This window comes from Phyllobates terribilis, unplaced genomic scaffold, assembly GCF_046119375.1.
Source record: "Phyllobates terribilis strain yellow unplaced genomic scaffold, ASM4611937v1 Scaffold_1__5_contigs__length_1240528914, whole genome shotgun sequence".
Taxonomy (NCBI): Eukaryota; Metazoa; Chordata; class Amphibia; order Anura; family Dendrobatidae; genus Phyllobates; species Phyllobates terribilis.
This window is the reverse complement of record NW_027362761.1, coordinates 865,042,574-865,069,249: the sequence shown is the minus strand read 5'-3', so window position 1 is coordinate 865,069,249 and position 26,676 is coordinate 865,042,574. Positions and strand designations below refer to the sequence as shown.

Genomic DNA, 26,676 nt, shown 5'->3' with positions numbered 1-26,676 from the left:
CAGTTAGCCATTAAAAAGTTAAGCCATTAAAAGGTATCAACCACTGAGGACTCTCAAATCGAAATATTTTTCGGTACAAAGATAGATATTTTCCCTGTATACAATTAGCCAAAACCCCACAAGAGTACGTACAAAAAAACCCTCTAAAAACAACACGGGAATCCTCGAGCACAATCCTCGAGCACAATCCTAATTATGCATATACACCACAATAGGTTTCACAGGTTCACCAAAGGTATAAAGAATTACAGAAAGAGGTGCAACAGAAACCAATGACTCCATATCCAAAGTATCCACCAGAAGGTTAAAGGGAACCTGTCAATAGGTTTTTTTGACCCAAAAATAATTTAATCTTTGTAAAGCATCTGAAATGTTGATGACATGCATAATTTGTATTATAGGTCTGTTTTCTAGAAATTAATTGGCAAATGTTTATGCAAATGAGCATGCAAAATGCAGGGGGCGTGGCCTGCACTTCTGTTCTCTGGCTTCTCCTGCCCCTTTCACCTCCCGCCGCTGGCCTCTTGTCTGTGACTGACCGGTCATTCTTCTGTGACCTGCTCCCCTGCGCTAGATCTCACTCAGGTGCCATAATTTCCAGAGGTGGCTCATGCAGAAATTGATAATTGGACTCTCACAACACCATCAGGACCTTATTGCGCATGCACCACCCCTGGGAATGATAGCACCTTGACGAGATCTTGGGTGGGGGAGCAGGTCACAGACAGGAATCTGGCAGCGGAAGAAGAAAGAGAGGCCAAAGAGCTGTAAGTACAAGCCAAGCCTCCTGCACTTACAAACTCATATGCATAAACATTCACCAATTACTTTCTAGAAAGCAGACTTTTAATAAAAATGTATGGACGTCCTCAACATTTCAGATACTTTACATAGATGATTAGTTTAGGGTCTAAAAACCTGCTAACAGGTTCCCTAATAGAATGCTTCATAAGTTGCAGGGCAAATCACACAAGCACCTCTGCGCACGTTTCGCTTCTTTGTCAGGAGACATGTTTATGAATTTGGGATTTCTTGTATATGTATTAATTGAGTATTTAGTTTTTTACATTGTGGTTAATTCTGTTGAAACTTCTTCCCAATTTTATATGTAGTGCAGAGTCTAAGGGGGTAGTGTATGGCACAGGGATTTACTCTTTAGTATTTGGGAATAACTGTGTCATACACTCTCCCCCGGGCCCTGAATGTGCATAACACAGTGTTATATATATTACAGCTGGAGTGTTTCTTTACTAGATGTGTCTATTATGTGATACTGCTTTACTTGATTTTGTTGTTGTTTCAAAGTGGTGTACTCTTATTAATCCTAAATCTTTTTTTTCTTTACATTATAATCTGTGGTATATGTGTTAGATTTGTTCACCATGGATCCATATTGGATTGTGAGGAGGCAGATTGGGATTTCACTATGAATCTCAACGTGCGAAGCATGTATCTCATGATCAAAACATTCCTGCCAAAAGTAAGGGCACAATGTTCTCATTCATCAATGCCGTATGTATTGTTTAACGCTTAGATCTGTAGTAGCTACTATATGTAATATGTCCTGTGCATTGTTAAAAAAATATACAAAAAATTAATTTTTCAGCTTTGTAAAAAAAAACAATGCAGTGAATGAAAGGCTTTGTGCACTGTTGCAACCATTTTTTCACGTGTCCTCTGTTTTAATATTCTCTTACAATTCAGATCCCAGAGCGCATCATGGCCTTAATTATAATGGTGATATCCGTCTGGTTTGCACTTTCAGAGAAGTTTGTCCTATTGCTAATCTATGTTAAAAGGAACCTGACAGCTGATTCATGCTGCTCGATCTACAGGTAGCATGTAACAGACATTGGCTGTACGATATCAGCCAGGTATGTTTGACTCTTTCTCTTGACACTGCATCGTTTCAGAGAAAAACTTTACTTTAAAAGACGACGCCAGAGATCAAACCACATGGGAGACTAGTCGGACAGGCAGTTCCCTGGCAGATTCTCCCCACCAGCTTCTAGTGACTGACCGGTCTCTCCCTATGTGTGTTAATAGAGAGAGACCTGTCAATCAATGGCAACCGGTGAGGAGAAGCCACTGTGGACCCACCTGTCTGACTAGTCTCCCGTGCAGCTCGGTCCCTGGCGGCATTTAGAGTGTGTTTTTCTCTGAAACACCACAACCTTTCAGAGTCAGACATACCTGTCTGAAATCATACAACCAGTGCCTGATGCATGCTGACCGATCCACAGGCGATGTGTATCAGCTGTCAGATTCCCTTTAGTTTGGTCTTATTGTATTCTTGACCTTCTGGTCTTTTTTTTTTTTTTTTTTTTAGAAAATTGTCTACAGCTCCTACACAAACCTATGTGTTTCCATAATAACAGACTACAAATAATTCTTCTGTTGTCTGATTTAGTAGTCATACTCCCCTGTGTCTGTCTCCACTTCTGGTACCCTACCGGATATACAGGGTGGGCCATTTATATGAATACATCTAAATTAAATGGGAATAGTTGGTGATATCAACTTCCTGTTTGTGGCACATTAGTTAATGGGAGGGGGAAAACTTTTCCAGATGGATGGTGACCATGGTGGCCATTTTGAAGTCGGCCATTTTGGATCCATCTTTATTTTTTTCAATGGGAAGAGGGTCATGTGACACATCATACTTATTGAGAATTTCATAAGAAAAACAATGGTGTGCTTGGTTTTAGCATAACTTTATTATTTCATGAGTTATTTACAAGTTTATGACCACTTATAAAATGTGTTCAAAGTGCTGCCCATTGTGTTGGATTGTCAATGCAACCCTCTTCTCCCACTCTTGACACACTGATAGCAACACTGCAGAAGAAATGCTAGCACTGGCTTCCAGTATTCGTTGTTTCAGATGCTGCACATCTCGTATCTTCACAGCATAAACAATTGCCTTCAGATGACCCCAAAGATAAAAGTCTAAGGGGGTCAGATCGGGAGACCTTGGTGGCCATTCAACTGGCCCACGACGACCAATCCACTTTCCAGGAAACTGTTCATGTAGGAATGCTCGGACCTGACACCCATAATGTGGTGGTGCACCATCTTGTTGGAAAAACTCAGGGAACGTGCCATCTTCAGTGCATAAAGAGGGCAACACATCATCATGTAGCAATTTCAGATATCCAGTGGCATTGAGGTTTCCATTGATGAAGAATGGCCCCACTATTTTTGTACCCCATATACCACACCAAACCATCAAGATACGAGATGTGCAGCATCTGAAACAACGGATACTGGAAGCCTGTGCTAGCATTTCTTCTGCGGTGCTGCTATCAGTGTGTCAAGAGAGGGAGAAGAGGGTTGCATTGACAATCCAACACAATGGGCAGCACTTTGAACACATTTTATAAGTGATCATAAACTTGTAAATAACTCATGAAATAATAAAGTTATGTTAAAACCAAGCACACCACTGGTTTTCTTATGAAATTCTCAATAAGTATGATGTGTCACATGACCCTCTTCCCAATGAAAAAAATAAAGTTGGATCCAAAATGGCCGACTTCAAAATAGCCGCCATGGTCACCACCAATCTGGAAAAGTTTTCCCCCTCCCATATACTAATGTGCCACAAACAGGAAGTTGATATCACCAACCATTCCCATTTAATTTAGGTGTATCCATGTAAATGGCCCACCCTGTATTTGAGCAAGTAGCAGGGAACATAAAGAAATTAGGTTGATTACAAGATCATGCCACAAATGGTTTGTTTGTAGTCTGTTACTATGGAGACACAGATTTGTAGGGGAGCTGTACAGTCAGAATGGTAGGAAATCTTGTAGAACTGTTTTTTTTAAAAAACAAAAGAAACCATATTTATAAATCAAAGTAGATGGCTGCTTTCTTCCAGACGTAGTGTAACATCTGTCTATAGATGCGTGATATGACAGCTCTGCTAGAGGGAAGCTGTTTTACTAAACCTGTATAATCCCTATTCATAAGGCAATGTAGTGATCAATAACACATTTATGTGTAAATAAGAGTATTGGACTTTAGTGTCACTTTAATTCCTAATGTTTTTCAGATGCTTGCTCAAAAATCAGGCAACATTATCAACATGTCTTCAGTAGCTTCCAGTATTAAAGGTAGGTATTACTAATAGACCTTTAAAGGAGTTATTACCTTTCAGATAATGTTCCGCCCTTGCTGCATTTTGTTAATCAACAAATTAACCGCGCTGTACTCGCCTACCCCGGTTCCACTGATGAGTCTCTACCGCTGCTCCTGATGTATGGCATTGGATGTGGCGCTGACGTCACATCACGGTACGGCAGCCAATCGGCTCAGCGACTGTGAATGCCGCTAAGCTCACTGATTGGGTGCCACACTGCTGACGTGACGTCAGCCCTTCAGCCAATGCCCGACACCGAGAGCAGCAGTAGAGACTTATCGGTGGACCCAGGGCAGGTAAGCCCAGCGTGGTGTATGTTTTAACTACCTGCACCCGGGCCGAACATTATCTGAAAGGTAATAACCCCTTTAATTACATAAATGTTTTAGTGTTTTAAATTTCTGTTGCCTGATCTTGAGTGTATTTTTCTTACTTTGTTCATTCTGTCATGGTTGGTTAGGAAGGAGTAGAAATCACAACTGGGCTGCCCACTATTAGCAAACCTGTCACTAAATTCATGTTGTCCACAGGGCTGTGGAGTCGGAGTCTGTATAAAACGGACCAACTCCGACTCCTAAAATATATATATATATATAATAAATTGGGTACAGTAATTCAGTGCAGTTTATATATTGGGTACAGTAGTTCAGTGCAGTTTGTGGGGAATATTTTTTTCATAAGAATTTGGGAAAGTTATGAAATGACCTATTCCTGATCTAAGGGTCCAGACTTTTAGCGGAGATTAATCTGTGCTACAGTAAATTTATCACTTAAACATGAGCCAGGTATGAGGAGGTCGGAGTCGGTGTCATGGAAATTGAGGAGTCGGAGGTTTGACTTACCGACTCCACAGCCCTGGTTGTCCACACCACGGGCAGCATGGATCGGAGCCTGACTGCATGTTTGCGGCGAGGTATGATTTTTTTTCTGAACACTCTGTTGTTTCATAGAAAACATAGTTTGAATAACTGTCCAGGGATTATAGGATGAAGCCTGATGTCCAGCTCCGTTCCCCAGCTGGCTTCTCACCACCCCACTCCAGTTGATTGACAGGTCTCTCCCTATTTACACAAATGGGAGAAACCTGTCACTGAACTGGAGTGGTGCAGGGATAAGCCACTGCGGGCCACACCAGACTAGTGAAGCTTCCCCCTATATTCCCCATATGGCTCTTCAAACTGTTTTCTTGGATCATTGGAGCATTCAAAGAAAATCATACTTGTCTCGTGGACATCATGAATTGAGTGACAGGTTCCCTTCAATGTATATTCTATATAGATACAGTGGCATGTGAAGTCCATTGCTTAAAGGGTTTGTCCACTACTTGGACAACCCCTTCTCATTCCTCATGTTTGGCCCGTTAAAATATTTATACTTTCCTCCGGTGCTGGCGCCATTCCAGTGGTGTCAGCACTTGCTTTCCCGGGGCTCATGTGAGGTTGTTACGTCACATGAGCCCTGTGCCCAATCAGCGCCGGCGTCAGTGTTCCCGTCTTCGAACATATTGAACATCAACAGGAAGTCAGGACTGCGGCTGCTCTCGGACTTCCTCTTGATGTTCGATTTGTCCAATATTTTTACAGACTGAGACCATTGACGTCTTAAAAAATATATATATATGTATGTTAAATGTATTTGACTGAATATACACTGCTAGGAATATCCATTTGCAGACACTTTGACACAGTCTTGCCATGTGATGTAGCTGAGTTATTTTAGTATCCAGTTCAGTACCAGGTGACATCTGTCTGGTGCAGTAAATTGTTACAATGACCAGAATGCCACAAAACTACCTTTGCATCCAGCCTTTCAACAGTACGAACCAGCATAGACACGTACGAGCCATCCTGCAAACTGCTCGCACAAGCTCCGCACATCTTATAGCAACTGGTCGGAGAGGATGGCCATACTCTTGACTCTCGCTGATCTATTATTCATGGCTTATCCTGTGAAAAAGCCATCAGTTTTCAGAAACTGGATGTTCCCTTCAGCAGATAGTGTAGTGTCATTTTATGACCAATGCAATGATGAGGTGCAATAACACAATATACCATGTCTCGTACTTGTGACTAATCTGATTCTTCTCTCTTCTTGTGTTCCATTGACTCATGTCAGTGTCTTCCTGATGTTCACGAGGTTCATTAGTCTCTGTATATCTGGCACTAACCTGATAATCCCCTTTTTCCCCACTGATGGCGTAGTTGTATGATTCTACCCATGTTGTAATAGAAATCATCTTAATTAACCCCTTTACCCCCGAAGATGTTTTGCACGTTAATGACCAGGCCACTGTCACTTTATGAGGTAATAACTCTAGAACGCTTCAGCGGATCCCAATGATTCTGAGATTATTTTGTGACATATTGTACTTCATGATAGTGGTAAAATTTCTTCGATATCCCTTGCGTTTATTTGTGAAAACAATCGGAAATTTGGTAAAAATGTAGAAATTTTTGCAATTTTCAAAATTTGAATTTTCATGCCCTTAAATCAGAGAGATACAGTGTGTCACACAAAATAGTTAATAAATAACATTTCCCACATGTCTACTTTACATCAGCACAATTTTGGAACCAAAATTTTTGTTTTGTTAGGAAGTTATAAGGCTTAAAAGTTGACCAGTGATTTCTCATTTTTCCAACAAAATTTACAAAACCATTTTTTTAGGGACCACATCACATTTGAAGTGACTTCGAGGGGCCTTTATGACAGAAAATACCCAAAAGTGACACCATTCTAAAAACTGCACCACTCAAGTTGCTCAAAACCACATTCAAGAAGTTTATTAACCCTTCAGGTGCTTCACAGGAATTTTTGGAATGTGGAAGAAAAAAATGAACATTTAACTTTTTTCACAAAAATGTTACTTTAGACCCAATTTTTTTTATTTTTGCAGGGGTAACAGGAAGAAATGGACCCCAAAACTTGTTGTGCAATTTCTACTGAGCACGCAGATAACCCATATGTGGGGAAAAAACACTGTTTGGGCACATGGCAGGGCTTGGAAGGGAAGGAGCGCCATTTGACTTTTTGAATGTAAAATTTGCTTGAATAATTAGCGGACGCCATATCGCATTTGAAGAGCCCCTGATGTGCCTAAACAGTGGCAACCCCCCACAACTGACCCCATTTTGGAAACTAGACCCCTCAGGAAACTTATCTAGATGTGTGGTGAACACCTAGACCCCCAGGTGCTTCACAGAATTTTATAACATTGAGCCGTAAAAATAAAAAAATCTAACTTTTTCCACAAAAATGATCTTTTAGCCCCTAATTTTTGATTTTCACAAGGGTAAGAGGAGAAAATGGACCGCAAAAACTGTTGTGCAATTTCTCCTGAGTACGCCGATACCCCATATGTTGGGAAAATGCAGTTTGGGCATTCGGGAAGGTTTAGAAGGGTAGGAGCACTGTGTGACTTTTTGAATGCAAAATTGGATGGAATCGAGAGCAGATGCCATGTCGCGTTTGGAGAGCCCCTGATGCACCTAAACAGTGGAAACCCCCCACAAGTGACCCCATTTTGGAAACTAGACCCATTAAGGATTTTATCAAGGGGTATAGTGAACATTTTGAACCCAGAGGTACAACACAGAATTTGATAACATTAGGTCATGATATTGAATAAGTTGTCATTAGTCTTGAGCGCAAGTGCTCGCTACTTGAGTTTGCATCGGGTACTCTGGTATGCATCATGTATCGCGGATGCTTGAGTCCCCACGCTGCATGTTTCACTTTTATTAGACACCCCTAAAAAAAACATGCAGTGATCACTCGTGCATGGCAGGCAATCCCAGTGAGGTTTTTTTATCTGTATAACAGCCGTGAAACATATATGAGGCGGAGACTCGAGCATGTCACTTGAGCACCTGCAATACTCGGTGCATACCCGAGCACCCGATGCAAACTCAAGTAGTGAGCACTTGCGCTCAACACTAGTTGCCATATCGTCATCCTCTTTTTTTTTTTTTTTTTTCTTTACCTTTGAAAATATCCTAACCCCAACACAACTCTAACCCTAGCACAACTCTAACCCTAGAGTTTAATTTTTATGCTGTTCCTCGTGCGGTATAAGTGATTAGACAACTTTATTCTTTGGGTCGGTGCGATTACAGCGATACCAGATTCATAGCGGGTTTTTATGATTGACAGCTGTCGCACACTAAAAAAAACTTTTTTTTTTTGCATCGCCATATTTTGAGAGATCTAATTTTTCCATATTTCGGCTGACAGTCATGTGATGGCTTGATTTTTTGCGAGACAAGTTGATTTTTTTATTGGTACCGTTTTCAGGCACGTGACATTATTTATTTATTTTTTTAAACTTGATTTGTTTATTAAACAATTTTATAAACAATTATACATTGTATTTGGTATCGGAAAACATCCAAACACTGCTCAAAAAAATAAAGGGAATACTCAAACAACAGAATATAACTCCAAATAGATCAAACTTCTGTGAAATCAAACTGTCCACTTAGAAAGCAACACTGATTGACAATCAATTTCACATGCTGTTGTGCAAATGGAATAGACAATAGATGGAAATTATTGGCAATTATCAAGACACCCTCAATAAAGGAGTGGTTCTGCAGGTGGGGACCACAGACCACATCTCAGTACCAATGCTTTCTGGCTGATGTTTTGGTCACTTTTGAATGTTGGTTGTGCTTTCACACTCGTGGTAGCATGAGACGGACTCTACAACCCACAGAAGCTGCTCAGGATGAGTGCAGCTCATCCAGGATGGCACATCAATGCGAGCTGTGGCAAGAAAGTTTGCTGTGTCTGTCAGCGTAGTGTCCAGAGGCTGGAGGCGCTACCAGGAGACAGGCCAGTACACCAGGAGACGTGGAGGGGGCTGTAAGAGGGCAACAACCCAGCAGCAGGACCGCTACCTCCGCCTTTGTGCAAGGAGAAACAGTAGGAGCACTGCCAGAGCCCTGCAAAATGACCCCCAGCAGGCCACAAATGTGCATGTGTCTGCACAAACGGTTAGAAAACGACTGCATGAGAATGGTATGAGGGACCAACGTCCACAGATGGGGGTTGTGCTCACAGCCCAACACCGTACAGGACGCTTGGCATTTGCCACAGAACACCAGGATTGGCAAAGTCGCCACTGGCGCCCTGTGCTCTTCACAGATGAAAGCAGGTTCACACTGAGCTCGTGTGACAGATGTGACAGAGTCTGGAGACGCCGTGGAGAGCGATCTGCTGACTGCAACATCCTTCAGCATGAACGGTTTGGCAGTGGGTCAGTAATGGTGTGGGGTGGCATTTCTTTGGAGGGCCACACAGCCCTCCATGTGCTCGCCAGAGGTAGCCTGACTGCCATTAGGTACCGAGATGAGATCCTCAGACCCCTTGTGAGACCATTTGCTGGTGCGGTTGGCCCTGGGTTCCTCCTAATGCAGGACAATGCCAGACCTCATGTGGCTGGAGTGTGTCAGCAGTTCCTGTAAGATGAAGGCATTGAAGCTATGGACTGGCCCGCCCGTTCCCCAGACCTGAATCCGATTGAGCACATCTGGGACATCATGTCTCGCTCCATCCACCAACGTCTCGTTGCACCACAGACTGTCCAGGAGTTGGCGGATGCTTTTGTCCAGGTCTGGGAGGAGATCCCACAAAAGACCATCCGCAACCTCATCAGGAGCATGCCCAGGCATTGTAGGAAGGTCATACAGGCACGTGGAGGCCACACACAATACTGAGTCTCATTTTGACTTGTTTTAAGGACATTACATAAAAGTTGGATCAGCCTGTAGTGTGTTTTTCCACTTTAATTTTGGGGGTGACTCAAAATCCAGGCCTCCATTGGTTAATAAATTTGATTTCCATTGATGATTTTTGTGTGATTTTGTTGTCCGCACATTCAACTTTGTACAGAACAAAGTATTCAATGAGAATATTTCATTCATTCAGATCTAGGATGTGTTATTTGAGTGTTCCCTTTATTTTTTTGAGCAGTGTAGCATATAGACATAGATATACATTAAGAAAAACCTATCCACGTAAACATGTCAAATGTGTTACCACATTTCCTTGTCTTAGGAATGTCACAGCTTCTGAAATTATATGCAGAGAAGAATATGAAAAAAAAAAAAAAATATAGGATATTTTCCTGATCAGGATACAACCCAAACTCTTAACCACAACTTATCAAACTTACGCTGTCATTTCCATGCTTAAAATATCTCACAACATAATATATAAGGATCTAGATGTCTGCCTCCATAAGTAACATTTGTCCACGTGACATATTTTGATCGCTTTCTATTCCAATTTTTGGGAGGCAGAATAAACAAAAACCAACAATTCAGGAATTGTTTTTTTGTTTTATGCTGTTCCTCGTGTGGTGAAATTAATATGGCAGCTTTATTCTTCGGGTCAGTACATTTACAGTGATATCACATTTTTGGGCTATGTGCCCACGATGCAGAAATGCTCAGGATTTTTTCCTGAGCGTTTCTGCATCTCCCTGGCAGAAAAAAACGCATGCGGATTGTACATGCAGATTGTACATGCGGATTGTACATGCGTTTTCCTGCCAGGGACAAGCGGATGTGTAGCGTTCTTCACTTGAATTTCCACATGCGGATTGACAAGCGCTTTCCAAGCGATTTTAGCATCACTTGGAAAGTGCTTGTCAACTTGGTCACACTATATAAATCCATGCAAACGGCATGGATATATATATATAGTGTGACCGAAAGAATGTCAAAAAATAAAAAAACAAAAATATACTTACCCTCCGATGGCCCACGCTGTCTTGCTTCACTCGGTCCCGGCTGCCGGCAGCGGTAGACTGAAGGATCTGCCGACGTCAGCGTCGCGTGACCCGTCACATGACTCTGACGTTAGCGCAGGTCCTTCTTTCCATCGCGAAGTGCCGGGAAGCAAGGAGGAGCGCATCGGGGGCCGCCAGAAGGTAAGTATATATTTATTTTTTATTTTATTCTTTTTTTACAGCTTTTTTTAATGGTACCTGGGTGTGGAGGAGAGTCTCCTCTCCTCCACACCCGGGTACCATCCGCACATTAGAACGCGCCAATTATGCAAGTACAGATGTAGTCTTGTGGAATTAGCGCGTTCTAATGCAAGTCAATGGCGGTGAAAACGCAGCGCTTCCGCAAAATTAATGGACATGCTGCGGATTTTTGAGCGCAGCATAAACGCTGCGGAAAAATCCGCAGCATGGGCATTGAAAGTGCCTAATTGCATTGGAGACCATGGGGGAAGGTTTACCCAGCGTTTCCCAATCGTTTACGCTGCGGAAATTCCGCAGAATAAACGGTTGAAAAACGCATCGTGGGCACACAGCCTTATCATTTTTTTTTTATTTTTTTTTTACTGTTTTGGCGCTTTTACAAAATAAAAACTACTTTTATAGAAAAAATAATTTTGTTTGTATCGCTTTATTCTGAGAGCTATAACTTTATTTTTCGACTGATGGAGCTGTATGGCGGCTTGTTTTTTTGCAGGACAAGATGATGTTATCAGCGGTACCATTTTTATTTACAGTCAACTTTATCACATTTTATTCCATTTTTTTGTTTTTCAGTAAGATGATTTAATTTTTTTTACAGTGTTCACTAAAGGGGTTAACTAGTAGGATAGTTTTATAGGTCAGGTTGTTAGGGACGCGGCGATGCCAAATATGTTTACTTTTATTTGTTTTTTTTGGGTTGTTATTTTTTTATAATTAATTATGGGTACAGTATATTTTTGTTTTTTGGGGATTTTTTTTTTTCATTTTTTTTTTTCTTCCCACTTTCTGACACTTTTTTTTACTTTTACACTTGGTCCCATTATGGGACTTTCACTTTTTGCAGGCTGATCACTTGTATAACAGAGATGCAGCAGCATCTCTATGCTGTACAGGCTCTCAGCCTGCATGCAGTAGTTACTTTGATCATGCACTGCGCATGATCAAAGTAAGTTCCTGGTGACCCGGATGTCGTCATGACGACATCGGGTCACCATGGCAACTACCGGGACCCGGCACAGACTGCGCGGGACGCCGTAGAGGAGGTAACTAAGCGGCACTTACCTCCCCTTGCACCCGGAATGCTGCGATCGACTGCTAGTTCAGCCAACATTGGTCTTATTGTATCCTTTGTTTTGTGAAATATCTGAATGTTTGGCTGCAATTATTGATCACTTCCTTTTATCTTTCTGCTGTGGATTCATACAATGCTGAACATTATGTGCAGCCTGACATTAGGAATACTCATCTGCTGGATAATTGATAGACAGGAGCTCATTCACTAGCATTGTACTCTCTATATACTGGAGGTTACACTGTGCTTTAGGTAGTTATATTTCTGCTATTTTTCCTTCCAGGAGTTGTAAACAGATGTGTATATAGCACATCAAAGGCCGCAGTCATAGGGCTAACCAAGTCTGTCGCCGCAGATTTTATTGAGCAAGGGATCCGGTGCAACTGCATATGTCCAGGTAAGTGAATTTCTGTGAAATGTAAAGGGTTAACAATAGCATCTCTTTCAGTTCATCCGTCCGTTTTATTTCCATTTCATATATGGTATACTGAAGCCTCAGTTGTAGGATCAGCCGTGATGTCATGCATCCAGAACACATGGTAATGTATGGGCAGCACGGTGGCTCAGTGGTTAGCACTACAGCCTTGCAGCACTGGAGTCCTGGGTTCAAAGCCCACCAAGGACAACATCTACAAAGAGTTTGTTCTCCCTGTGTTTGCGTGGGTGTTCTCGGGTTTCCTCCCACACTCCAAAGACATACTGATAGGGAATTTAGATTGTAAGCCCCAATAGGGACAGTGCCAATAAGGTCTTGCTGCTGTAAGTGTAAATCTTGAAGCTCGATTTATTAATCCAATCTAATATTTGTACAGTATAAACTTAAACTAGACAGTCTAGTTTAAAATTGTTCACAGTGGCTCATACCAGGTGATTGTCCTGGCACATCAATAGACACTGTTAACACCACCAATTGGTTGACTTGGCTTGTGTCAAAATTTGGAATCCGATTGATACAACTGTTGTAAGCCCTAACATTGAACACTGACATTTCTATTCACTACCTGCAAGCAGAGGTATTCAAGAGAGAGAGAAATCAGTATATTTAAAAAAAAAAAAAAATTAAAAATCTATTTTAAGGGGTTGTCTCAGGAAAGATATTTATGCCACCCACACCTGCCTCCAATGCTGGGGCACCCCAATCGCCCATTTTATGACGTCTGACCACTAGTGAGTGGAGAGGTGGAGGTACAAGCGCCAACTCTCTCCATTCATTGCTATAGTAGTTCACATTACAGCTGAGCAAATACTTTGAAAGACTAGTGGCAGCATGTTGTCTCTCAATGGTTCGCACTATTGCTTTGCAGCGCTGGGGTCCTGGGTTCAAATCCCACCAAACACAACATCTGCAAGGAGTTTGTATGTTCTTCCCATGTTTGTGTGGGTTTTCTTTGGGTTCTCCGGTTTCCTCCTACACTCCAAATACATACTGATAGGGAATGTAGATTGTGAGCCCCAATGGGGACCGTGCCGACAATGTCTGTAAAGCGCTGTGGAATTAATGGCGCTATACAACCCCTGGCAAAAACTATGGAATCACCGGGCTCGGAGGATGTTTATTCAGTTGTTTAATGTTGTTGAAAAAAAACAGATCACAGACATGGCACAAAACTAAAGTCATTTCAAATGGCAACTTTATGGCTTTAAAAAACACTAAAAGAAATCAAGATTAAAAATATGATACTCAGTAAGCGTAATTTTTTTCAGACCAAGCAGAGGGAAAAAATTATGGAATCACTCAATTCTGAGGAAAAAATTATGGAATCACCCTGTAAATTTTAATTTCCAAAACTAACACCTGCATCAAATTAGATCTGCTCATTAGTCTGCATCTAAAAAGGAGTGATCACACCTTGGAGAGCTGTTGCACCAAGTGGACTGACATGAATCATGGCTCCAACACGAGAGATGTCAATTGAAACAAAGGAGAGGATTATCAAACTATTAAAAGAAGGTAAATCATCAGGCAATGTTGCAAAAGATGTTGGTTATTCAGTCAGCTGTGTCTAAAATCTGGACCAAATACAAACCACATGGGAAGGTTGTTAAAGGCAAACATACTGGTAGACCAAGGAAGACATTAAAGCGTCAAGACCGGAAACTTAAGGCAATATGTATCCAAAACTGGAAATGCACAACAAAACAAATGAGGAACGAATGGGAGGAAACTGGAGTCAATCTCTGTGATCGAACTGTAAGAAACCGCCTAAAGGAAATGGGATTTACATACAGAAAAGCTAAACATAAGCCATCATTAATACCTAAATAGAAAAAAAACAAGGTTACAATGGGCTAAGGAAAAGCAATCGTGGACTGTGGATGACTGGATGAAAGTCATATTCAGTGATGAATCGCGAATCTGCATTGGGCAAGGTGATGATGCTGGAACTTTTGTTTGGTGCTGTTCCAATGAGATTTATAAAGATGACTGCATGAAGAGAACATGCAAATTTGCACAGTCATTGATGATGTGGGGCTGCATGTCAGGTAAAGGCACTGGGGAGATGGCTGTCATTACATCTTCAATAAATGCCCAAGTTTACATTGATATTTTGGACAGCTTTCTTATCCCATCAATTGAAAGGATGTTTGGGGATGATGACATCATTTTTCAAGATGATAATGCATCCTGCCATAGAGCAAAAACTGTGAAAACATTCCTTGAAAGAAGACACACAAGGTCAATGTCATGGCCTGCAAATAGTCCGGATCTCAATCCAATTGAAAATCTTTGGTGGAAGTTGAAGAAAATGGTCTATGACAAGGCTCCAACCTGCAAAGCTGATCTGGCAACAGCAATCAGAGAAAGTTGGAGCCAGATTGATGACGAGTACTATTTGTCACTCATTAAGTCCATGCCTCAGAGACTGCAAGCTGTTATTAAAGACAGAGGTGGTGCAACAAAATACTAGTGATTTATTGGAGTGTTCTTTTGTGTTTGATTTTCATGATTCCATATTTTTTTCCTCAGAATTCAGTGATTCCATAATTTTTTCCTTCAGCTTGGTCTGAAAAAAAATTACCCTTACTGAATACCACATTTTTTTTCTTGATTTTTCTTTTAGTGTTTCTTAAAGCCATAAAGTTGCCATTTGAAATTAGTTTAGTTTTGTGCCATGTCTGTGATCTGCTTTTTTTCAACAACATTAAACAACTAAATGAACATCCTCCGACCCCGGTGATTCCATAATTTTTGCCAGGGGTTGTATAAGCAAGTAAAATAAATAATTATTTGGAATGCCCATAGCAGTTAATGGAAAGAGACGGAGCATCCGACATCTCTCCCCTCACTGGTGATCGGATATGTACCTATCAGACATTAATGGCATACTCTACAGCTAGGCCATAAATACCTTGCTTGACACAACCCATGTAAAAATTACGTTTTATATATATAACACTGATGGATGTCTATAAATGGCATTTAGTGGGTACAAATTGGACATCCCCAATACTTCCTGTTTTGAAATGAAATGCTCTGTTTTCACTTCTTATTTATGGGGGCAAATATAATTTATAGGGGCGGATATGAGAAGTGTACATCAACTGAAGCGTCTATAAAAAAAACAATCCACCAATCACTTTAACAGCTAGTACTTATTGTTTAGTTTCCATAAATCCTTTTTCTTTACATTACCTTACAGTAATCTGTAATTTCTATAAACTAATAGTGGCTAATACGGCAGTTTTCTTTTTATTTCTCTTGCCGGCATTACACTAACATGGTTCGAACATGTTGTAAAATATAAGTTATCTTTAGGAACTGTGGATACACCATCATTGAGAGAAAGGATCCAAGCCAGGCCGAACCCTGAACAGGTACGAATGTGGAATATGCAATTATTTCTCACTGAATTGATTGTATTTACGGGTATTTTATTATTTTCCTGTGATTTGTCTAGGCTTTAAAGGACTTCCTTGCAAGACAAAAGACTGGCAGAATGGCCACAGCAGAAGAAGTTGCCCATCTGTGTGTGTACCTGGCATCTGATGAAGTAAGTTGTCTAGTGATGTCTCCAGACCTACAGTTTATAGTCATTTTATCATGAAAATCAGTTGAAATCCTGTTATTCGTATGGCCTCATCTCCCCCACCATGTTCAGTAATTATGCTAATTCCAGCTTGTGTCAAGAATGGGCAGTAGGAGAGGTGGTGAATACCAGTCTCTAGCACTGGGAATACTGGGCTACATCTCTGTTACATCTGCGTCCTGTAGGACTTTGCTGGTTTTGAGGGACATAGAGACAGCTGTTTCTTGGGGAAAGCATGGCTCTGCCCTAGTACTGGAGGGGGGAATGGACTATTTCTGGGGGTATTGGAGCTACGTTGTTTTAAAGTAGTATATGGATGCGACACTGGATTGTATGTTATATGCATTTGAGTGTATGCCGATCCCTCATCCTTGACTTCACCAGAATTCTGAAAAATGTGAATGTATTTTTAAGTAGTGCTGTAAAAAATACAAATGTTTCCTATGTTTTGCAGTCACCCATTAGATAATTCTTCTCATCTAATTTTTCCCTTGTCTTTATAGTCTGCTTATGTTACTGGTAACGCGCACATCATCGATGGTGGCTGGAGTCTGTAAATCGGGTGACTTACATTTGCTGACAGATGAACCACTTCACCAATAATCAATGGAAATCAAGCACAACAGATGGTTTTGCACAGGGTCACTTTTCACGATGCCCAAATAGTTTTGATGTCGCTGCTTATGTTTCGCAAATGATGATTTTTTTTTTTTTTTTTTACTTGGATTAGCTTTTACAGTATTGGTGAAAAGCTCCAATCACAGTATAAATCTGAATATGGGCCATGAGGTGACATTTTTTTGCAGGTGTATAAAGGATCTAAATCCTTGGACTAAAGCTGTGTTCACATAGCGTTTACTGCTTCGTTCAGTGACTGATTGTTCATTTCAATTAAAACAAAAGTAGACAAATTACTGGAAGTTTAATAATATTATTTTACAGAAATAATGTAACAAGACCAAATAATGTAATGTCATTACAGACAAAATAAAACAATTTTGCGTTTGATTTATTTCCTTCTCCTTAAAGAGAGTCTGTCAGCCCTAACAGACCGTGTAAGCAAAACACATAACCTTGCACGGGGTGTAGCTCCTACAAAAATCACATCTTAAGGCCACGGCCCCACTATCAGTATTCGGTCAGTATTTTTTCTCAGGAGTGGGAGCCAAAACCAGGAGTGGGTAATAAATGCAGAATTGGTGACTTGTTTCTATTATACCTTTTTTCTGATTGTTCCTCACCTGGTTTTGGCTTCCACTCCTGAGAAAAAATACTTACCGAACACTGACCAAATACTGATAGTGGGGCTGTGGCCTTAGTGATCTAATCGCTGACTGTTTGTATGTTGGTCAGAATCTGAGGTTTAATCAAATGTGTTGATTAGGGGGCTGGCAGCACTCTTGCGGGGGCCAAGAGGCTCAGTGCACCATTTTCCCACTTGTTTTACATGTTCCTGCCTCCTTCTCTTGTCAGTTTGGACAGACTCCCCAATTAAAGAGCAATTATTGTTTTACAATTTTTTCCCATGAATTAATAGTATACTGAAGAAACTTTTGTAATATCTTATTAAACAAATACCATTTTTTCCCTTCACCCATGACCGCACACCTAGAGAGAGGGATCCACCCCATCAAGGACAGGAAACCGTCTGAAATAAAAGGGCATTACCTCTCCCTCGCTTCAGTTGGTTTCCTGTCCTTGATGGGAACCTGTCTGTTTTTTGGAAAGGAAAAAAGAAAGAAGAAAAGAAGTTGTCCCTCTTACCTGGCCCTGTCCTGATTGCAGAAGAGCAGGCTCCGGCCTGTGCGCCGGCCTTCAGGGACCGGAGACGCCGTCCGCAACCTCTGGATGCTGCTTCCATGTTTGGGCTCAGGCGGTGAGGAGAGCTCCCCGCAGACCGCTGCGCCGCCCTCTCCCTGCCGTCCATCAGGAGCTCCACGCTGGCTGCATGCTTGGAGCGGCATCTTCTGGGAATAACGCGGCCCCTGACGTCATGGCGCGGGGCACGCTGGGAGGGGCGTGCCGTATGACGCCGAGGGGGGGGGGGTCCCGGAAACAAGATGGCGGCGCCTTGTGAACGCTCGCTGGCCGGTTAATGAAGCCTCGGCCTGCGGTTATAAGGAGGGGGGAGGGCCCATAACTTGGTGGAGGGACCCGATGGCACCAGACCCTATATAACGTTGGGTCAGGAGGGTCAGCGCTGCTCCCGCCCCTTAGTCTTGGAAAGCAATGGCAGACCAGGACAGCCAGGAGCAGAAGCAGCTGACACCCCCATCTCAGCAGCAACAGCAAAGACAACAGGCAGCGTCAGCGGAAAAAGCAGACTGACGCCCCACAGACACAGTCGCTCGAGCAACCGCAGCAGTAGCCGCAGAAGCAAGGTCTTTTGACGTCTCGGTGCCATCCCGAAGGGTTTCTTCTCATGTCCCGCCACAACCTCCAAATCCGGTACCCTTCAGTAACTTCATGGGTGAGTGATCTTCGTGAATGTCACCTGGTTTTAATAGTTTTTTTTTTCTTATGTGCTTAACCCCTAGGAGCCTGTGAAAAGTAGCTCCAAAAAGAAGCACAGAATGTGTGCCTAGTGCCAGATACCCCTACCTGTAGAGTGGCAAAAGGATCTATGTTCAGCCTGTATTGAAAGAACTGTTGCTGAAAGTGCGCCGGATTTTGCCAGTAATCTCAAGTCTATGGTCCACTCTGAGATTCAGGGTTCCCTAAAGGAGTTGCTTAGGAAGAAGAGAAGATCCCGTAAGGAAATCTCGTCTAGTTATGATTCTTCTTCTCAGTCAGAGCCTCAGGCACTTAGTGATTTCTCGGCCTCTTCCTCTTCAGATAGTGACTGTGGTAGGGCCTGCTTTTCTATTGAGGACACCCACAAGCTGGTTAAAGCTATCTGGTTCACTATGGGGTTGAATGAGGAAAGGGTAACTAAATCCTTAGAGGATATAATGTTTGCCGGGTTGGAGGAGAAAAAGAGGCGCACATTCCCGGTTAACCCTAAGATCCAGGCCCTTATCGATTGGGAATGGAAGAAGCCTGAAAGATCAGGGGCGTTACCTTCATCCTGTAAAAGGAAATACCCCTTTGAAGATAAGGATTCGGAGTCCTGGGACAAAATTCCCAAAGTGGGCGGCGCGGTGGCACGATCCTCTGGGAAAATCTTCCTTGCCTTTAGAGGACTCGGGCGTCCTTAGAAATGCTCTAGATAAGAAAGCAGACTCCTTCCTGCGTCATGTGTGGGAAGCATCAGCGGGGGGCCTTAAGCCAGCTGTAGCATGCACCTGTGTAGCCAGGTCATTAATGCTCTGGTTATAACATTTGGAAGATTAGATTAGAGACTGAAAAATTCCTAGGGATAAAATCCTGAATAATTTTCCCCTAATGCAGGCAGCTTCGGCCTTCTTGGCGGATTCTTCGGCAGACTCGGTCAGACTATCGGCCAGATCGGCAAACCTGTCTAATGCAGCTAGGCGAGCCTTGTGGCTCAAGGGCTGCCTGGGGGACTTGCAATCGAACCATAAGTTATGCTCTCTCCCACGCGATGGCAAATTCCTTTTTGGGCAAAAATTGGACGATGTGCTCGAAAAAGTAGGCGACAGGAAAAGAGACTTTCCAGGTTTCTTGGGTGATACAAGAAAAAATCTTATTTTCGGAGAAGAAAATTTTAACCGGGGTCGGCCGCCGGCTGATAAGAAGAGATGGGACTCCAAGGCTGTATGTTTAGGGGGCCTCCCTCCGCCACAGCTAGAAAGTCCTCCCAATGACATCAGACTGAGGGTAGGGGGAAGGCTGTCCCATTTTGTTCCAGCTTGGGAGGCCATCACCTCGAGTCCGTGGGTTCTAAACATAGTAAAGGAGGGCCTAAAGCTACGCTTCCATCAGATCGCTCACCGTACCTTCACAATCACCCCCTGGAGGAAGTCAGTAGAGGAGCAATTGGCTTTGGAGGCAGAAAATTTAGACTTAATAGAAAAACCAAGTTCTTCTCGAGGTTCCGGAGGCGCAAAAGGGAAGGGGATTTTATTCTTCCTCCCTTTTTCTGATTAAAATAAACAAATGGGTCCTTAAGGACCATTATCAACCTCAGGAGCCTAAACCAGCTAGTGGAGAACCAGACATTCAAGATGGAATCAGTGAACTCTGCAGTAAAGCTCCTCCACCTCAATTTCTTTATGGCGGTAGTCGATTTGAAGGACTTTTGAGGGTGGCCTTGTTTATACGAGGGGAACTGAGACCTTTCCAATTCACGGCCATGCCATTCAGACTCTCGGTAGCTCCGAGGATATTCACGAAGCTCATTGCAGAAGTGACAGCCTTTCTGCGGATCAGAAATGTGGTGATCGTCCCCAACCTAGAAGATTTTCTTGTGGTAGGGAAATAGGAGAGCCACTGTTCCGCTCAAGTGTTGGAGATCACGACACTTTTACAGCAAGTAGGTTGGCTGATAAATTTTCAAAAGTCAAGGTTATCCCCCTCAAGGGCTCAGGTCTTTCTGGGTCTAACCCTGGATTCTCAACTCCAGGCCTGATTTCTCATGGAGGAGAAAATATGCAAAATAATCATTTTGGCCACAAGGGCCATCAGGATTCCGGTAATGTCCTTGAGGGAAGCGATGTCACTCCTGGGATCCATGACATCCTGTCTGTCAGCAGTCGCATGGGCCCAAGGTCATATGAGACTTCTGCAATGGGAGGTCCTGTCAGCAAAGAGATACTTCAACAGACATTTAGAAAGAAAATTAGTTCTTTCCCGAGAGACTTTAGCCTCCCTATTAGTGTTGAGCGAGTATGTTCTGTTAACCCTTTCGCCGAGTATGCTCGGGCGAGCACAGAGTAGTTAAAGCTGCTCGGTGTTATGTGAGGAATGATTGCTTCTTTTGCATTCCTCACATGTAATAAAGATGTCAAACAGTTGCAAATCATGCACACGGGAGTGATTTAAACATAACACTGAGCAGCTGTAACTACTCGGTGCTCGCCCGAGCATACTCGGCGAAAGGGTTAACAGAACATACGCTCTCAACACTACTCCCTATCTTGGTGGACAGACAGAAAAAGAGTATCCTCGAGCATGTAATGGTCCAGACCGGTCGACTTTATTACAACCGATGCAAGCGGTTCCGGCTGGGGGGGGTCACACCTGGCGGATCACTCAGTTCGGGCCGATCATGGGAAGGGAGTATCATCCAACCTAAAGGAGCTTTGGGCAGTAAAGAGATCCCTGTTAGGCCTTCTCCCCCATGTTCAGGGTCACGACGTACAAGTCAGGTCAGACAACTGGACAACCGTGACATATATAAATCACCAGGAGGGCCGAGGTCTCGCTCCCTTATGGTAGTGGCAAATAATATCCTAAAGCTAGCAGAACAGAATCTCCCATCTCTGTGTGCTACATATAAAGGGGGTGGAGAATACAAAAGCAGACTTTCTGAGCCGCCATACGTTAAGCCAGGGGGAATGGGCCCTGAGCCCAGTAGTTTTTCAGCAGATTGGGGTTTACCAGACATAGATCTGTTCGCCCGCAAGGCCAACAGAAAGGTGGAGAGATTCTGCTCCCTAGACCTGTCAGAAGATCCTTATGCGGAAAACGCCCTCCATATTCCGTGGAGGTTCAGGACGGCTTATGCGTTTCCCCCAATAGTGATGATTCCTGCAGTGGTGAGGAAAGTACGGGAAGATCAGGCAAGAATAATTCTGATAGCCCCCCTTCTGGCCAAAGAGACCTTGGTTTCCCTGCTCCCACTGATGTCTATATCAGATCCCTGGATCCTGCCGGACAGGCCGGACTTTTTCAGTCAGGGGCCAGTTTTCCACACGCAGACCGAGGGATAACACCTTGCGGCATTGGAATTGGAGAGGTATTTATTAAGTAGTAAGCGGTTTTCCCCGGCCGTAGTTTCCACTCTCTTACGTAGTAGATCACCCAAATCCTACCATAAATCTTTGTTGTTATGGGCTAAGTTCCTGGATTTTCTTAAAACCCCTTTGTCAGATAAACCTCCTGTTAGGGAGATCCTGGAGTTCCTACAAAGAGGATACGATTTGGGGTTAGCTACAGGAACACTTAAGGTTCAGGTATCTGCATTGGGTGCACTGTATAATTGTAACTTAGCCAAAAACAGATGGGTTTCTAGGTTTATTAGATCCTGTGCTAGGTCCAGACCAGTCCGAACCCCTAGAATTCCTCCCTGGGACCTGAATTTAGTCCTGAACGCCCTCTCTGGCGACCCGTTTGAACCCCTGCAGGTTATCTCTCCAAAATTACTCACCCTTAAAACTATTCTTTTGGTGGCCTTGAAATCAGCCCGCAGAGTTAGTGACCTGCAGGCTCTTTCGGTTAATCCTCCTTACACCCAGATTTATGATGACAGAATTGTCCAACGCCCGGACCCGGCGTACCTCACTAAAGTGGTATCCAGATTTGACTGTAATCAAGAGATTGTGTTACCTTCTTTTTGTAGTAATCCTAGAAACCCGGGAGAGTCTAAGTTTCATAATTTAGAAGTTAGGAAGTCCTTATTACAGTACATAGACGTAAATAAGCAATGGAGAAAGGATCGTTCCCTGTTTATAGCCTTCCAGGGGAATAGGAAAGGTCACGGGGTGTCAAAGGGTTCTATTGCCAGGTGGCTTAGGGAGGCCATCAGTTTAGCCTACATTTCTGCAGGAGTTCCAGCCCCGGTCGGTATCAAAGCCCACTCCACCAGGGTCGTGGCAACCTCCTGGGCAGAAAGAGCGGAGGTGTCCATCGATCAGATATGTAAAGCCGCTACTTGGTCTGCATCTTCCACCTTTTATAGGCACTATAGATTGGATCTGTCCTCCTCTGCTGACCTCAGCTTTGGGAGAAGGGTACTTCAGGCGGTGGTCCCTCCCTAGGGTGATTTCATTCTCCTAAATTCTCTCAAGGTGTGCTGTCATGGGTGAAAGGAAAACACCAAGGTTATTTACCGGTAGCCGTTTTTTCCAGAACCCATGACAGCACCCGTATTTCCCCCCCCATTTTCTCACGCCTTAGGTGTTAACTAGTTGGGTGCTTTGTGTGTGATGTAGGTGTTTGGTTATGTGCCTAACATTTGTCTGGAGGTCCTCTCATTGCTCTGTAATCAACTGAAGCGAGGGAGAGGTACCGCCCTTTTATTTCAGACGGTTTCCTGAGTGTTGTATGTCATCCCAAAGCTTACAAAAGTTTTCAACAGTACCAGCAGTAGTATATACTAATGCAATGTTCAAAAGGTCTAGGTTCCCCTCCAGATGTGAATCACAGGAGTAAAATGAAGCGTGCCAGCTTTTTCGAGTTTCTCTGTGTATACAATTTTTGAAGACGCTGACTAATTCATTTTTCTTCCCATAGCCATATTCACAGTTACACTTGCTGTTACATAATGTCCTCCATGATATGAGTGTGTGATACAGAGAGATAGAGGTGAAAACAAACCTTTACGAACACTATGTATAGGTGCATACGTGTCAGTGTACTGTTGGGGATCTGTACATATTTCTGAGCTGGTAAGATTCTCTGCTGCATCCAAAATAGACTCTTCCTTAGTATGCAAATATTTATTAGCGGATTGATCGGTGCGCACGTTGAGGCCAGTATTTGAAGCTTTTCCTCCACCACCTAAAACAGATTCCTCCTTAACATGAGAAGGTGAGTAATATGTGTATTGGGCAAATTTATACATTTTAGTCTTGGTGATAGATGGTTCCTTACATACAGCTGGTGTCTCCATAGTGTTCTGTGGACTGTCAACAATATCTGGGACATCAGATGCGTACTTTCCAGTTCCTATGGTAATATGGTTGTCAATCATATCATCCAGAGATGAAATAGGGGAAGGAGACCCTCCTGATATTTCTGTATCAGTGAAATCAGGTGATGTGCAGCCTTGGCCAGTTTCCATCTTGACGTCCATGTTACGATTCTTGCATCTTTCTAAATCTTCCCAATCCTCCATTGAAGAATCGTCTTCATCTTGAAAATTGTCTGGGGCCACTCTGCTCAGCAGCTCAATGATCTTGTTGGCGAGTTCCAGAATCTTCTGATCATTGCTGTTTTCATGCAACAGTAAGTGAGACTGAGGTTGTGAGATCAGACGCTGGGTCCTGCTCCAACCTCCTGACATGTTGGTGTGAATGCTAGAGGTCAAATGATTCCTGGACTTCTTTGTTGTACCATCATATATCTGCTGACTGGAGAGTATTATCTCCAAGGTAAATTTTAATATGTCTTTAGTCATGTGTCTTCTGTCCTTGTCCATGTCCACTTAGGTTCACAGACTGGAACTATTGAATGTAGCGTCAAGTTTTTCCAGATTTCATATAAAGTTCTGGTCCGGGTCGGTCACCGGCGTCCGACGAGAACACAAGCTGCTGCCGGAGAGAGATAGAGGTGTAGGATTTTTTTTTAGTGCAATGTATTGAAAAATCATAGCAACTCTACCAACTTTGTCACTGAGCTCAGGAAAAACTGACTAATAGTCTACCAAAATAGTGTTATTACTTATTCATTATTTTATGTGATAGTCATGTGTATATATCTTGCTTATGTGATCTCAGAAGATAAGATCTCCACTGCACAGGGATTTCAGTGAAAATCTACAGCATGCCTTCAAGACCACAGAGGAAAAGTCAGTTACATGTAATTGGGTACACACCCATTGTACTTTGGAATCAGATGCAAATCTGAATTTGACTTTTGAATGCTGCATTCTAACAAGCTAATTTGTGGCCTGTGGGGGACCATCATAGGGGCTGTGGGGAAATATCATACTGTATTGGAACCAGGGCTGTGGAGTCGGTATAAAATGCACAGACTCCTAAAATATATAATAAATTGGGTACAGTAATTCAATGCAGTTTGTGGGGAATATTTTTTCATAAGAATTTGGGAAAGTTATGAACTGTCCTATTCCTTTTTTTAAATCCGATACTTTTTATTAAAAGACTTTTTTAACATTACACATAAATAACATTGAGGCATCACCCAACTGACAATGCCCTTCAAAACCCACCCGTTCCCCCTCCCCCCACCCATTACACCCCCAAAAACCATTTGACAAATTTAATTACAGACCGCATATTATCATATAGTTTATCTAACTGTTAAAGCATTGATAATTTGATCCATGGATTAGTTAAGTAGAACTTGAGAGACCACAACATTTCAAACTCCATTGATATTTAAAATGGACATAATATGATAGCCATGAAACATGCTCCATTTACCCCAGATTGTCTGTCCTATTCCCGATCTAAGGGTCTAGAGTTTTAGCTGAGATGAATCTGTGCTACAGTAAATTTATCACTTAAACATGATCCATGTATGACGGAGTCGTGGAGTCAGAGCTTTCGCTTACCGACTCCACATCCCTGATTGGAACTGTGACGGAATATCATACTATATGGGGGCTGTGGGGAACCATCTTACTATGTGGAGGGCTTTGGTGGGATCATCATACTGTATTGGGGCTGTGGGGGACCATCATACCGTGTGGGTGGACTATCTTATACAGTAGGATGGTCCCCCATATGAGAGTGGGGACTTGCTTTTTTGTGCATTGAGTTGAAGCTTTTATTGGGAACATTTTACATAACATTTAGGATCCCATTTATCCTGCACTCTATGATGAGCACTTACATCGGGGTTTCCATCTAAATCTCCCAATGATGTGACCAAATACTGATAGTGGGGCCGTGGCCTAAGGGCTCATACCCATATGTGAGGAAAAAAACGGTCCGATTTCTGGACCGAAAAAACAGACAAGTGCCATGCAAGTGTCATGCGATTTTCATGAGAGGACAATGCTTTTTTTCACACCTAGCATCTGTATGACATCCGTATGCAATGCGTTTTTTTTTTCTCTGCAACTATTATTCTGCAATCATTTACAGGACCATTCACAGAGTTCTATGCTACAGAATGATAACGTATCCATAAAAATCGGATGGCATATGGATGGTCCGTATAACGTCCAATTTTTTTTAGCACCCATTGACTTCTATTGGCAAGGCTCCTCCGATATACGCGGCAAATCGCAGCATGCTGCGATTTTTTTTTTTCTTAGTCCGATTTCAGCTGAGAAAAAAAATCGCAGATGAGCTGTAACTCATAGATTTAACATTGGTCAGAGTGCAATCCGATTTTTTTATTGGATTGCACTCGTCCGTTTTCCTCGCAAATGAGTATGAGCCCGTAGGATCCACTTGAAATTAATTATAGTAAATCTAATAATATCCATGCACCCTGCACATTTCACAAGTGCTACAAACCTCCACAAGAGTTTTGGCTTTGTTCAGATGTTTGTAACTTTCTGAATTTTCATATGAAAATCCATTAATGCCATTGAGGTTGTCTTGCAGCGCTGTGTCTTTGACTTTGCAGCATGCCAAAATAGCTCAGTTGGGAGAGCATTAGACTAAAGATGTAAAGGTCC

At 42.7% G+C, this 26,676-nt stretch overlaps 2 protein-coding genes across 2 annotated transcripts in view; one reads left to right on the top strand and one right to left on the bottom strand.

Annotated features, from left to right (window-relative positions):
* The window catches only part of LOC141171755 (dehydrogenase/reductase SDR family member 6-like), a 30,174-nt gene extending 12,924 nt beyond the window's left edge, over positions 1 to 17,250 (top strand). The window contains exons 5-10 of the mRNA XM_073655396.1: positions 1,372 to 1,480; positions 4,058 to 4,118; positions 12,494 to 12,607; positions 15,968 to 16,026; positions 16,110 to 16,202; positions 16,742 to 17,250. Of these exons, the coding sequence (XP_073511497.1) occupies positions 1,372 to 1,480; positions 4,058 to 4,118; positions 12,494 to 12,607; positions 15,968 to 16,026; positions 16,110 to 16,202; positions 16,742 to 16,795 (490 nt within the window). The 3' untranslated portion in view covers positions 16,796 to 17,250. The remainder of the gene's footprint in view (positions 1 to 1,371; positions 1,481 to 4,057; positions 4,119 to 12,493; positions 12,608 to 15,967; positions 16,027 to 16,109; positions 16,203 to 16,741) is intronic.
* A 3,403-nt stretch (positions 17,251 to 20,653) lies between these two features.
* LOC141159665 (uncharacterized) lies at positions 20,654 to 24,615 on the bottom strand. The gene is made up of 2 exons (XM_073645482.1): positions 23,679 to 24,615; positions 20,654 to 20,682 (listed from the first exon to the last, which is right to left on the bottom strand). Exons 1-2 carry the CDS (start codon positions 24,499 to 24,501, stop codon positions 20,654 to 20,656), a joined length of 852 nt encoding a protein of 283 aa, XP_073501583.1. The 5' UTR covers positions 24,502 to 24,615.
* Positions 24,616 to 26,676: the final 2,061 nt, after the last annotated feature.